Genomic DNA, 13,562 nt, shown 5'->3' with positions numbered 1-13,562 from the left:
CCAGAAGCAATCACTCTTATTAACCCCGTTTGATAAATGAATAATTGAGGCTACACTGTGAAAATGGGATCCTTTCAGAGCTGGACCCTCCCTTAAACACTATGCTACAGGTAGGGAAACTGAGGCTCCAAAAGGTTAGTTACCCAGGGCTGCAGCCAAGGCTCCTGTCCTGCCCCTGGTTACCCAGTTTCCTCAGCCGCTGCCTCGAGCCGCCAGCCTGGCCCTTTGTCTGCTCCCACCCTGGCCCCGGGCCCCCTGTACTGAAAATCCTGCCACGGTCAGCACACGCCATCTGCCTGACGTTGGGGGTCAGTGAGGAGGGCACTCAGGCACATTTCTGCTGAGCCAGCAAAGGAGCTGGCAGATTTGTGCCCTCCCACCCCTGGCTCCCGGCCTGTCCCAGCTCTGTCCCGCCCCGGCCCACTGACCCCGGCCCTCCAGTTGATGACCACAGTCTGGGGTGCCCTGGAGCACAGGTAGCACAGCCCCAAAACAACCGAGCAGAGAGGTGAAGACAGTCAACTCCGGAGCCAGGGGCCCTTTGAAGCACTTTAAATGATCCACTCATAGAATCCTCAAAATAACCTAACGGAGAAGGTACGGGTTTTTTTTTAGCTTCATTTTACAGGTGTGGAAACTGAGGCACAGAGAAGCTAAGTAGCTTGTCCAAGATCATTCAGCTAGGAAGTGGGCAGAGGTGGGACTTGAACCCAGGTCAGGCTGGCTGTAAGTAAAACATGCTCTGGGCTGGCTTCATGGGATCCTAAGGATGGTGTAGCACAATGGTTAGATGTTCTCTGGTTCCCAAATGTGCAAATCTGACTTTAAATCCAGACATTCCAGACCCTGGGTTCTACATCAGCGCAAACAGATTAAAAGGCACCCACATCCTACATTAAATATGTTTTTGTGGCTTGTACCATATTTTAAAGGAATCTTCTACAACTTGCTTCTGAAGGTATTTGACGCCAAGAAAACCATTACTTTACAGATTTGCTGTGATTTTTAGGCAGCCATCAGGAATTTGTGTGACATGAGAAAACCCAGCCAGCACAGTGTTTCTGAACAGAATGGGGTTTTCATGAATGCTAAATGAAGGTTGACATAAAGCTGGAAATGTTTAAACATTTATCCACTTTGATTTTGCCGTCGTCTCCTCATCTTTGGAGCCAATGCATTCTTTTTTACAGATTACGAATGAACGTTCTTGCAGGCTCCCTGAAAAGTTTGCAGAACTGAGGCACAAGTGGGTGAGGCAGGCCTGTCCGAGTCCCCGTAGCTTTGCTGCTCCAAGGCTGTGCGCCCCAGACCAGGCACATGGCCTCTCTGGGCCGCTGCTCTCCCAGCTGTAAATGGGTTGGAGGACTCAGTGAGAGCATGCTCAGACCCCAGGCAGTGCCTGGCGCAGAGGAAGTGCCCTGTGAACGGGAGCCATAAAGGACAAGAGACGGGCAGACAGGAGTGTCCGTGGAACAAACACCTTTGGGAAGTTGCCGCAAAATTGACGCACAGACTTGCCAAGCCTCGCCCAGCCCCTGCCCCCTGGGAACGTATGTGAAGGCAGTAACTTGGCAAGTTCCACATGGGAGGCTCCAGAGCGGTGCCAGGATGAGACCAACCCGTCCCAATTTGCCCAGGACGGTCCCAGTTTTAAACCTGAAAGCCTTAAGGTGGCAGCAACCCAAGTGTCCGCTGACTGAAGAATTAATAAATAAAATGTGGTCTATCTGTACAATGGAATGTTATTCAGTCTTAAAGAGAAAGCAAATGCTGGCGCATGCAGCAGCAGAATGGATGAACCTTGAGACATTATGCTGAGTGAAATAAGCCAGACACAGAAAGGACAACTGCTGTATGACTCCACATACTAGTAGGTAGGGTGCCTAGAGCAGTCAGATTCATAGAGAGAACGTAGAAGGGTGGTTGCCAGGGGCTGGGGCGGGAGGGATGGGGGTGAGTATTCAATGGGTTCAGAGTTTCAGTTCTGCAAGATGAAAGAGCTCTGGAGAGGGCTGCCGGGGAGGGCTGCAAAGCAGTGTGAATGCACCTAAAACCACTCAACAGGTAGGATGGCAAGTGTTACGTGTATTCTACCACAAGTGAAAAAAAAATTAAAAAATATAAAGTCCTCGAAGGACTGCATCCCGTTAGCCTCTCAGTCCCGGGCAGAGCGGCACGTTGGTCCTCACCTGAGCCAGCAGCCAGTCCACCAGCTTGCTCCCGGGCAGCACAGACTTGTACGTCTTCAGGTGGTAATCCCGGTCTCTGTGGAGAGGAGGGGCACATCCTGAGCACATGGGGGGACAGAGGCGGGGAGCAGACGCCGTTTTCCTGCCCTAGAGCTCTGGACCCAGGGGTGCCAGGCTCTCTGGGCCTCGGGGCAGAGGAAGGGGCTGGGGACAGCACTGGGCCCGGATCCCACACCTCGCTCTCAGTGCAAGACCCCCTTCTCACCGACCGCGTGAGGGGGCAGGAGCAGATGGCTCTGAGCCTCCTCTCTCCAGGGGCGACTTTGCCCCCCACGAAACACCTGGCTGTGTCTGGAGACACTTCTGGCCATTGTGACCGGGCGAGAGGCGGAGGGGTTACTGGCATCTAGCAGGTAGGAACCAGGGATGCCCGGCACGGCTCTCAAATAAAGAATTACCCAGCCCCAAGGTCAACAGCACCATGACTATAGAAAGCGGGTGTCCTCTGAGTGATGGGGGAAACTCTCATTCATTCTTTCCATTTCTGTTTTGTTGTGAACATTCCTGTCTTTAAAGGTAAACTCACCACCATGCTGCACTGTTTCCCAAAACACTCACTTAACCCTAGTAACAAACCTACGGGGAGGTGTCACTATTAGCCCCAACTGATGGAGAAGGCTGAGGCTCAGTGAAGTTGTCGGTGAAGGTGAAACTGAAGTTTGGAGAGAGTAACTTACTTGATAACAGGGGTATAGAGGCTGTGAAGACGGCAGTAAAGCCTCACACCCTGAAAGAAAAAAAGGGGGAGTCTGGGATCAGGGGCTCCCAATCCAGGCTGCTGGGAGAGGTGGCCCCCCACAAAGAACAGGTGTTGGGGCGGGGGGGGAGGGAGGGGGGAGGAGAGGCCAGTGGGACACAGGCCTGCTCTGCGGTGACTGAGGGGTTTCAGGATGATGAGTCAGGGTGACAGGGTCCCTACCTTGGACATGATGTCCTCCAGCTCACTCCGGGCCTTGTACGTGCCATCGTCGTAGCGGAAGCGGTACATCACCTGCTCGTTCTTGAACTGGTGCTTGTCAGAGACTAGAGAGACCCAGGGGGCAGTGAAACGGAGCAGGCCCCCTCGGCCCCAAGCCCACCATCATCACCCTCCACTTGGCCAGGATCTGTGCCAAGCAAGATTTCACCGAGCCTCCTGCCCATGCTACGTGCGGGGCCTTGCTGGGACCTGCACTTGGGTCATGAGAGGCCCAGAAATCCCTGAGCCAGCCTGTGTTGGGCCCAACATCTCCTTGGAGCTAGATCACCAAAGCTTGGGTGGGGACCACGGTGTGCTGGGTCTGAGACCACAATGTCAGCATTTATGGAACCATCTCTACACAACGGCCTTGAGCAGCCCTTCGTGTTTCTCTCTCTCTCTCACTCCCCACTTTGGATCCATTAGCAAACCTTGTAGGCTCTCCCTTCAAAACATTCAGAATCTGACTCTGCACTCCACTATGTCCAAGCCACCTCCATCTCCCTCCTGGAATATCACAGCTGCCTCGGCGCTGGGCGCCCTGCTGCTACCCTTGGCACACAGTCCTCTCTCCGCATGGCAGCCAAAAGCATACTGTTAAAGTCTGAGTCTAGGCGGGTCTTCCCTCCACTCAAAACTCAGCAGTGGCTTCACGTCACTCAGAGTAAAGCCAAAGACCCTACAATCCCCTATTAGTTCCTGGACCTCATCTCCTGAACACTCCCCATGGCCCTGTGCCCTCTGACATCATCCAACACTCCCCCTACCCACTCCGCAGAAGCCATCCTGGCATCCTTTTTGTTCCCCGAACAACCACTTACCCTTCTGTCCTGAGGACTTTGCACTGGCTGTTCTCTCTGCCTGGAACCCCAAAGCCACCTGGCTCCCTCCCTCTCTCGGGTGTTGGCTCCATCCTCACCTTCTCAGTGAGGCCTCCCCAACTCGCCTATTCAAAATGAACCCCACTCCCTGCTTTCTCTCCCTCCCTAGAACTTACCACCATCTGTATACACTTATTTTTATTTATCTTGTCTACTGTCTTCTCCCCACAACTAGAAGCTTGGCCCCAAGAGGACAAGAGTTTTCATCTGTCCCGTTCACCACTATGTGGACAGTGCCTGGCTCCAAACAGGCTCTCAATTAACTTAAGCGGATAGAACATCCTACTCCTCTGCCCCCATCTTTTCGAGGTGTCCCCACAGTGCTGCTACCCTAGGGGGAGCGAGCAGTCTTATAAGGGCATCCACATTCCTGGGACCCCACGGTGCCAGGGAACAGGGTGGCTGCAGAGACATATAGAAATGGCCTCTGAGTCCGTGGAAACAGCACTGTAGGGGTCTGACCTGTTCCTACCCCTTGGCCCACCAGGCCCGGCCCCCACTCACCATGGTGGATAATGCCATTCTCCAACAAGGCTTGGCCCAAGTTGACGCCTTCTTCCGTTTTGCTGATTTCACCAATTTCCAGGAGCCAGGCCACAAACTCACTGCCGGGAACATAAGATGTGGTTGAGAGAACGTCCTCAGTCCTGGCCCTCGGGGACCAGCACTAAGCAGGCTTGGCCTCACCCCTCTTGGGAAGGACAGCTAAACTTCCCCCAGGGAAGCAAAGCTTAGGGGGCCACGGCCCTGGGGGTTGTGCTGAGGCCTGGTGACTCTCCCCATGACCAATGGCAGAGAGGTGGGTATAAGCAGACCCCGGGCCCTGCCTCAGGCTGGCTGGATGGCTGGCTGAGTGGATGGATAAATGGGAGAGTGAAAGGATGGGAGGATGGATAGATGGACACATGAGTGGACAGGTAAATGAAGGGAAAGTGAATGGATAAATGGATGACTTCACAGACAAATGAGTAACAGACGGCTGAAAAGCCTGGTGAGCAGGTGGGTGGAGGGGAACATGAATAGATGGGTAGGTGATGAGTAGAGAGATAATTGGGTAGGTGGGCGGGGAATGGATGATAGATGGCTAGATGGATGGGTGGATGAACAGGAGGAATGAAAAACCAAACAAGCAGGAAGAAATACGGGTCCAGAAAGGTAACTGGAGAGTCAGGAGAGTTAATAGTGATTAAATCATGTCAGCCTCCTACTTAAAATCCTCCAACGGGCTTCCCCATTACTCTCAGAAGAAAGAAAAGTCTGCCCACGTGAAATCTAGGCCCTGCAGAAACGCCCCATCCTCACGGGCCCATTCCCTCCGTCTTTCACTTATTATGCTCTAGCCATGCCCACCTTCTTTAAAAAATGTCAGATTCCCGCCTGCCTCAGGGACTTTGCATTTGCTGTTCCCTCTTCTGGGAAACACTTTTCCCAGCTCGTCAGGTAGCCCCTCCTTTTCATCATTCAGGTCTCAGCTCAAATATCAGCTCCTCGGAGAAGCCTTCCCTGACCACCTCATCAAGAGCAGTCCCTTAACCCCACACAGTCCATCCCATCTCTTGGTTTTGCTTCCTTTTTAATACTTGTAACTGTCTGAAGTTGCACTATTTGCAGATTTATGTATGTATTTATCAGCCATCTCCCCCAACCGGAATGTAATCTCCATGCCCTCTTATGCATGGCTCCACCCCCTGAACCCAGAAGAGGGTCAAAACAGCACATGAGGGCTCAATAATCGTTTATTGACCAGAGGAAGGAATGAACCATCGAGCAAGGAGGAGTGTTCTGGGAGCAGGAGGAGGACTCGGGGAGAAAGCAGTGCTCATCGGCCACAGGAAAGCAGGCAAATCCAATGTGACTACCCCGTGCAGTAGAGGCTCAGTCAGACCCCAGCTCCCGGCTCTTGGCAGTGCACTCAGAGCTCAACCCCCTTGAAGTCAGCAGGAAAGGGGAGAGCCGGGAACGAGCTGTTTCCGCCTAGCAATCTGTGTTCAATGAAAGCAGGTGGCAGCTGGCCAGAGCACAGAGCTCTCCTGCTTATCGAAACCAGCTGTCCCGCCTCCAATTACAGGGCCAGAGGGGGGCAGGGCTATTTTTAGCTTTCCAGGGTTTGCTGAGCAAAGACCTGCTTGTGTGTAGGTAGTGGTGTGTGCTGCGGCATTCAGAGAGCCCCGGGTGTAGGCCCAGGGTGAGGGAGCACAGAAGAAATGGATCTATCTGGTAGAACAGGCCCCCAGGTGGGAATGAGACTGCTCAGGGTCCTGCCCATCCCCAGTTCCATTCTCTAAGTCCCAAAACTCAGAGACAGGGAGAAAGTTGCTCACAGCTAAGAGAAGTGAACAGATGTTGCGTGCCCACTCTCGGAAGCTGGGGGCTCAGCGTCCGGCTGCCCACTCACTGTCCCATTGGGGGCCGCCTCTGGCACTGACCCCAGCCCTGTGGCCAGCATTGGGGGTGGGACAGGAAGTACCCACAGCAGATGCTAGGACAGGAGAAGACACACCAGAGGACAGCAACTATGACCATGTTTCTGCTCTAAGCCGCGTCTTGCTCCGTTTTAGAGGACAACTGGGCAAATTTGAGCAAGCCACTGTCCCTCTCTGGGCTTTAACAGGTTCCATCTGGCAAGTGGTTCACTCAGGGGCTTTCTGGATTTAACAGGTAAACTTCTAATCATACAAAACCTTAAGGTGGGATCCAGTGTGCAAAACCAGATAAAATTCATTGCTGAAGACGGGAGCCACTCCTCAGAGTGGCTGACTATGGCTGCCTGGGAAGACTAAGACATCCGATGGCTTTTCAAGAAAAGCCGGAAATCCTGCATTTCCTGTGAAATCTCCCAACTGGTAAATGTAGATATCAAGTCCAAGTTTTCCTGAAAGCACCATGCGGCCTACAGAAAACACAGCTGCGAACTGTGCTGGGTCAGTAGGGCACCATTTACCACCGCCGGCTGCAGGGAAGGGTGTTCTAGGATGAGGGACCAGCATACACAAAGGCCCTGAGTGAGTTCAGGTTAGGAAAACAGCAATATGCCGGCTGCTGGGAGCTGCAAAGAGCAGCAAGATCCAGTCTTCCAGAAGGACCTAACTCGGTGCAGTGATCTGGGGACACGGAGAGAAGGTTGGTCTAGTTGGTGGCAAGTTTGAAATTCAGGGAATGGAGGGCTAGCTGAAAGTTAATGCGTGGCCAGCTTTCATCCCTCCTTCCTTCTTGGTCCCCAGAATCATTCACCCAGTGAACATGTATTCCGCCTACTAGGAGCCAAGCTCAATGCTGGCCACAGGGGATGCACAGATATATCTCTTCTAGGAAAGTGCCCTAGCTGAGGTCCAATGTATCACTCACCACCTGTTCAATAATCTCTTGCCTATCTCTTCCATGGCCTGGAGCTCCATGAGGGTAGGAACTGGGGCATTTCTAGTAAACCCCACTGCCTAAGATGCTTCCTGAAGATGCCTGCAGCAATGCTCGACAAATCATTATTGACCAGCTACTACATGCTCATACCCCGCACCTGTGCACACAGGTAGATGAGACAGCAACGCCTCTTCCACCTGAGAGCTTCCCTTCCGGCAGACACGAATAACCGAATGACATCTGACATCTGACCTTGTCAAGGGTAAAACCAAAGGCCTTCTCCTTCCAGGAAGCCTTCCCTGACTGCCCCTGCCAGACAGAACATCACACCTTGTTCCCTGGGCTCACACAGCTCGTCAAGCGTCCTCATTCAGGGCCTGCATGAAGGTTCGCTCTCATCTTCCTCTTCCACTTAGACTCTTTCCATGGCTTTTCAGAGCACTGAAAATAAAGGCTGAACCTCTTACCCCTTACCTGCCTGATCTGGTCCGCCAAGCCCTGGGCCATTGTCTCCCCCCCCCCCCCCCCCCCCCCACTCACTCCCTTCAGCCACACTGACCTCCTTGCTGTTCCTCAATTGCTTACTCGAGGCTCATTCCACCTCAGAGCTTCTGTACCTGCTGTTCCCACCCCGATTTTCACGGCTGGCTCTTGCTTATTCTGTAGACCTTGGTTAAAAGTCACCTCCCCCGAGAGGCTATTCCTGATCAAGCTGTTGAAATAGCACCCCATTCCCTTGCCTCCTTATACCAACCTACTCACCTCCTTACAGCATCTTCAACTCTGAAATTCCCTTCTTTGTTTTTATTTGTATTTGTCTATTGTCTACTTGCTGATTCCCCGATTGGCTGGTTATCGCCATGAGGTCAGAGATCTCATCTGTCCTGTCCACAGCTGGCACATAGTAAACACTGAATGAATCGCATGAATGAATGAATAATAGATTCTGTCTCCCCAACTAATCTGGGGACCCCAGAGGACAAATGCCATGATCCTCCCATGATGCTTTCAGAGTAACATACAGATTTTATTCCTTGGTTTTTGTCATGTGCTATCTGTGAGTTTTGTCTCTGAGTTTGGCAAAACAGGCCATTCCTGCATCGATCAGACCATCAAACCTGAGGGAAGGTAGGAGAGGGTGGGGTAAGGGGGAGAGACCAGCCAAAGGACTTGTATGCATGCATATAAGCCTAACCAATGGACACAGACACCAGGGGGATGAGGGCTTGAGTGGGGGGTGGGGAGCAATAGAGGGGTAAGGACACATATGTAATACCTTAATCAATAAAGAAAAAAAATAAAATAAAAAACAGGCCACTCCTTAAGCCCAATACACATTTCTATCACTCTTGCCAGCACTGCGCTCAGCATGTCACTCACATCTTCTCACTGTATTCTCCAACAATCTTATCAGGCATATTTTATTCCCGCTCATTAATCAATCATTTACTGGACTCAGAGAAGTTAAGAAACTTGCCCAAAGTCCTGGAGTGGGAGCTCCAGGACTTGAGTCCAAGTCTGACTCAAAGCCCAACCCTTGAAGGTTATAAAGATAAATCAGACAATTTCTGTATTCATGGAGTTCCCTGTCTAGTGGTAGAGACAAATGGAGAGAAAGTAACTATCAAGTAAAAATGAAATGTGCTGAATAGAGATAAAAATGGATCAATGCAGCAGAATGCTGTGGGAGAAAGTCCTGGATTCACATCCCAGCTCCCCACCTGTGACCTTGGGCAGGACCTTTTCCCTCTCTGTGCCTCAGTTTCCTCACCCTTAAAATGGGGATAATGGCAGTGACCTGCCTCACCGTGATGTATGAGGGTTAAAGGCATGGCCACATCCCAGCTCCTGGAGCAGAGAAAGGCTCAATTACGATGCCCCTGTGGCTGCTGGTTCCTTCCACCCGAGGGGCCAGGGTGCTTCTGGGGGAGAAGGCTGGGAGCTGAGCCCCAGCAGGGAAGGAGGAGATCACAGCTCCGGGCTGGGTGCAGAGCAAAGCCGTCGGGGAGAGGGGTTTTACAGAGCAGACTCCTGCAGGACAACAGGTCCTTAGGCCCCAGTGATTACACAACGAGCTTCAATTCTGGCCCCGTTTCCAATGGGCAGTAAAAGAAATCTCCTTAATCCTTCCTGAGGAGACAGAACACTGCGCTGAAGCTCTAATCACACAGGTTATCCCATCCGGTGGACTATGCTCTCGGAGGGGTCTGGCAGGAGGTGGGGAGTCCTCTGACCCTGGGGGACGAGGGAGGAGGAAGGCCCCTCCGGAGAGAAAAACATCCTTTCTGCCCAGGGATTAGGGGTTAAGCTGATGGAGAACAGCCAGGCTGTTCCTTCCCCACTTCCCACAGCCTGCAGGTCTGGCACCCCATCTCCTCTCCACCCAGGGAGCTTAGCTGGGGTGGCTGACCCTTGAGGGCAAAAGGGCGGCCCAAATCCAGGGCATCCTGGTCACCCCTCAGGGGCCCAGCCACCCCCCAAATCTCCTGCCTGCTGCCCTGCCAACCACAATCCTTGGCCCATGACCATACCCAGCTCCACACTCGGTCTCTAACAGCCCATCCAACATCAATACTGAATGTCTACCAGGCATTTCAACCTACCATGTCCAAACCTAAGCTTCTGTCTCCCACTGTCGCTGCGTCTTTTTTTAAAAATATATTTCATTGATTTTTTTTTTACAGAGAGGAAGGGAGAAAGATAGAGAGTTAGAAACATCCATGAGAGAGAAACATTGATCAGCTGCCTCCTGCACACCCTCCACCGGGAATGTGCCCGCAACCAAGGTACGTGCCCTTGACCAGAATCGAACCGGGGACCCTTCAGTCCGCAGGCCAACACTCCATCCACTGAGCCAAATGGTTAGGGCTGTCTCAGCATCTTTATTCGCCTGGCTTCTGAGCACCACACTCGCCCTGAGTGCCCCCCTCTTCTCTGCCTGCCCCTCCCCGACTCCTCTGCTGGTCCTTCCCCCAAAGACCATCAGCCCCCCAAACCCAGTCCCTGCCTCTCCACCTCCTCTTCAGATTTCATTCCATCTCTGGCTCCATGTAAATGCCCACATCTCCTGCACGCAGGTCTCCAACCCAGACTTTTCTTCCTGAGTCAAGATTCTATATCCAACTAATAAGTCAACATCTCCATCCAGGTGTCTACTAGTCTCAGTGCAACCGTCCAAATAGCCTCTGAGCTCTACTCCCACCCCCTGAAACCTGCGCCTCCCTCCATCTCCTTCCCCTCTCAGCAAGCAGCAACTGCGACTCTCCTATCAGTCCTTAACTATCTTTGCTCTCACCCCCTCAGCAAATGTGGTCCCCTTCCACATGACCAGAATGCAACCATTTTCCCCCTCTCTGCTGTGACTGCCCTCATCCAAGTCACCTCTCTCCTGGTCTGTGGCATTAAAATAATAACCCAGTGGCTTTTACTCTTCAAAAGCTTTTGGGAAGCAGGTGAGGTATAAGTGAATAAATTCTAAGTCAAGTCCCTGCTCACAGGCAAACTTCTCCCCCCATTTGGGCCACAGGTTCATGAGGTTGCCCTCGGCATTCTTCTGCCCTCTCCAGAGCATTGACCACTGTGTTTCGCACACAGTAGGTCTGAAAAGAGCCTGACCATTTCATTTCTTCTGCCTCTCCCAATCCCCAGGCCAATGCCCCCACCCCAGGTGAATTAACCTGGGTTTAAGATCCAATCCAAAGTCAGGCGTCTCAGGGTATATCCTAAGAATCCCGAAGCACCAATCAGAAAGACGATCTGCACCCCTATGTTCAAAGCAGCGTTATTCACAAGAGCCAAGATCTGGAAATAGCCAAGTGCCCACCAGCAGAGGAGTGGATAAAAAAGCTGTGGTGCATTTACACCAGGGGTAGGGGACGACCAGCCTGCAGGCCATATAAGGCCTGAGAAATTATTTGGTCTGACTCTGCCAAGGCATTAGGGGTGAGTTAAATCAATGTTTGACCACATATAGCAGGCTAATTTTTAAGTTGATAATTTTGTATGGCCTGCGAATGATGTTATAAATATCGAAATGGCCCTTGACAGAAAAAAGGTTCCCCATCCCTGACTTACACAATGGAATACTCTTTGGCTGTAAAAAAGAAGGAACTCTCCTCCTTTGTGACAGCATGGATGGACCTGGAGATTATTAAATAATCCAATTATGAAATAATCCAGTCGGAGAAAGACAAATCCCATAAGACATCACTTATGAACAAAATAAACTGACAAAACAGAACCAGATGCAGGGATACATGGGACAGTCTGACAGAGGTCAAAGGGGACGGAGGCAGGGGAGACTGGATGAAAGAAGGAGAAGAGATTAGCCAGAGAACATATTGCGTAACTCACAGACACAGACAACAGTGTGGTGAAGGCTGGGGGCAGGGGAGGGGGGCCTGGATGGAGGTGGGCAAAGGTAGGGGAAAATGGGGACATCTGTAATAGTGTCAACAATAAAAAAGTAATAAAAATACAAATAAAAGATCCAATCTGGTCACACCTGTGCTCTGACCCCTTTGCTGCTTGGTTATAAAATATGGGCCAGGGGAAAATGTTTTATTAGTAGTAAATAATGTATTTCCCAAACAGAGAAATGAGAGGCCCTAAGTGCTGAAAAGCTTACAGAACCCTCCCCCTCCTCCTCTCTCATATGTAACTCAGGAAGGGAGGCCTCCCCAGACACCAACCCTGCAGACACCTTGTTCTCGGGCTTCCAGCCTCCAGCACTGTGAGAAAATAAACTTGTTGTTTAAGCTGCCCGGTCTGCGGCATTGTGTCATGGCAGCCCCAGCAGACTGATACAGAGCCTACATTTGCTCTCACAGACCTTTCATCGCCTTCGTCATCAATTCCCCGTGTCAAATACCTCTGTGCTTGAAACAACTATCATGGCTTCTCTTTCCTGACGCTAGAACAGCACTTTTCAATCCATGGTGGGCAACCCACCAGTCGTTTGTGAAATCGACTTCATAGGTCTCGCTCAGGATTATTTTTGAAATGACTTCAACAGAACAGAAAGGGTAGGATAGGATCAGGTAGGATAGGACAAGACAGGATAGAAAGAAATAGAACAGAAATACAGAGCAGATATTCTCAGAGTACATCAAACACAGTAAGTTTTGTGACTCTTCATTCATATATGACATGGATGTGTGTACCAGGTCATAACAGGAAACTTGTTTTGCAGTGAGTTATGGTTAAAAATACTTGAAAGACCTGATTTGGGGGCCCACTATCCTTCTTGACCTCCAAAGCACAAGGATTCAGGATGCTTTGGTAGCTCTTCCCAGGAGGGCTCCTGTGGGGAGGGGCAGGACTGGGGAAAACCAGGTGGGTACAGTGGACAGACCATCTCCAGCCTCCAGCTGAGACCCAGCGACCCAGCAGAGGCCAAGGTCGGGCCACTCACTTGCCGAGGAAGCACTTGGGGACGGTGCTCAGCTTTCTCCGGCGGTCCTTGATCAGGTTCACCTTCTTGTTCATCATCATGTGGTAAAGCTTCTCTCCCTTCTCCGCAATCATGACATAGGCGTCCCGCTCCATGCCCAGCTTCAGGCCTGCAGAGGAGGCACGGTCAGCACCAGGGACAGCACCAGCACTGAGGAGTGGAGGGGCTGGCCTGCCGCTCCTGAAAGCTATCCCCAGCTGCCCCCACTACTACCACAGCCAGTGGCCATCTATAGAGCACTCCCTGCATTGTGGTCTCTGTCCTCGGCTCCTCTAAAGAACTCGGTAGGAGAGGATGGTTAAAACCCCCCATTTTGCAGATGGCAAAACTGAGGCCCAGACAAAAAAATCCCAGAGCAAGTAGCAGTTAAGCTTATTCAAGCCTTCAACCTGAGGATAGGTTTTCAAATTTATAGGTGATTGGAAAGTCTACTGAGAGAGATCTCCTTCCAGCCAGGTATGGCTATTTGGCCATTTCTCTAGAAAATACAACACACACAGGACCCTGACCCAGATCACTGCTTCCCCCGCCACTACCACCACCACCCGCATTTTCTACTTGGACCCTGTCTGCTCCTGACAATGATAGGAATGACAAACAATCACAGGAAACACTATAAGCATCTACTATATGCCACTTGGTCCTCAGGAAACCTACAAGCAAGT

General features: G+C 51.5%; 1 protein-coding gene across 1 annotated transcript in view; it reads right to left on the bottom strand.

Annotated features, from left to right (window-relative positions):
• The window catches only part of PREX1 (phosphatidylinositol-3,4,5-trisphosphate dependent Rac exchange factor 1), a 176,565-nt gene that overhangs the window by 41,180 nt on the left and 121,823 nt on the right, over window positions 1-13,562 (bottom strand). The window contains 5 exon segments of the mRNA XM_070420776.1: window positions 2,190-2,265; window positions 2,927-2,976; window positions 3,169-3,272; window positions 4,593-4,693; window positions 12,859-13,006. Of these exon segments, the coding sequence (XP_070276877.1) occupies window positions 2,190-2,265; window positions 2,927-2,976; window positions 3,169-3,272; window positions 4,593-4,693; window positions 12,859-13,006 (479 nt within the window).

Source organism: Myotis yumanensis, unplaced genomic scaffold (assembly GCF_028538775.1).
Source record: "Myotis yumanensis isolate MYYU_CA2020_CCGP unplaced genomic scaffold, mMyoYum1.0.hap1 SCAF_7, whole genome shotgun sequence".
NCBI classification, from domain to species: domain Eukaryota; kingdom Metazoa; phylum Chordata; class Mammalia; order Chiroptera; family Vespertilionidae; genus Myotis; species Myotis yumanensis.
This window is presented reverse-complemented; position numbering and strand designations above follow the sequence as displayed.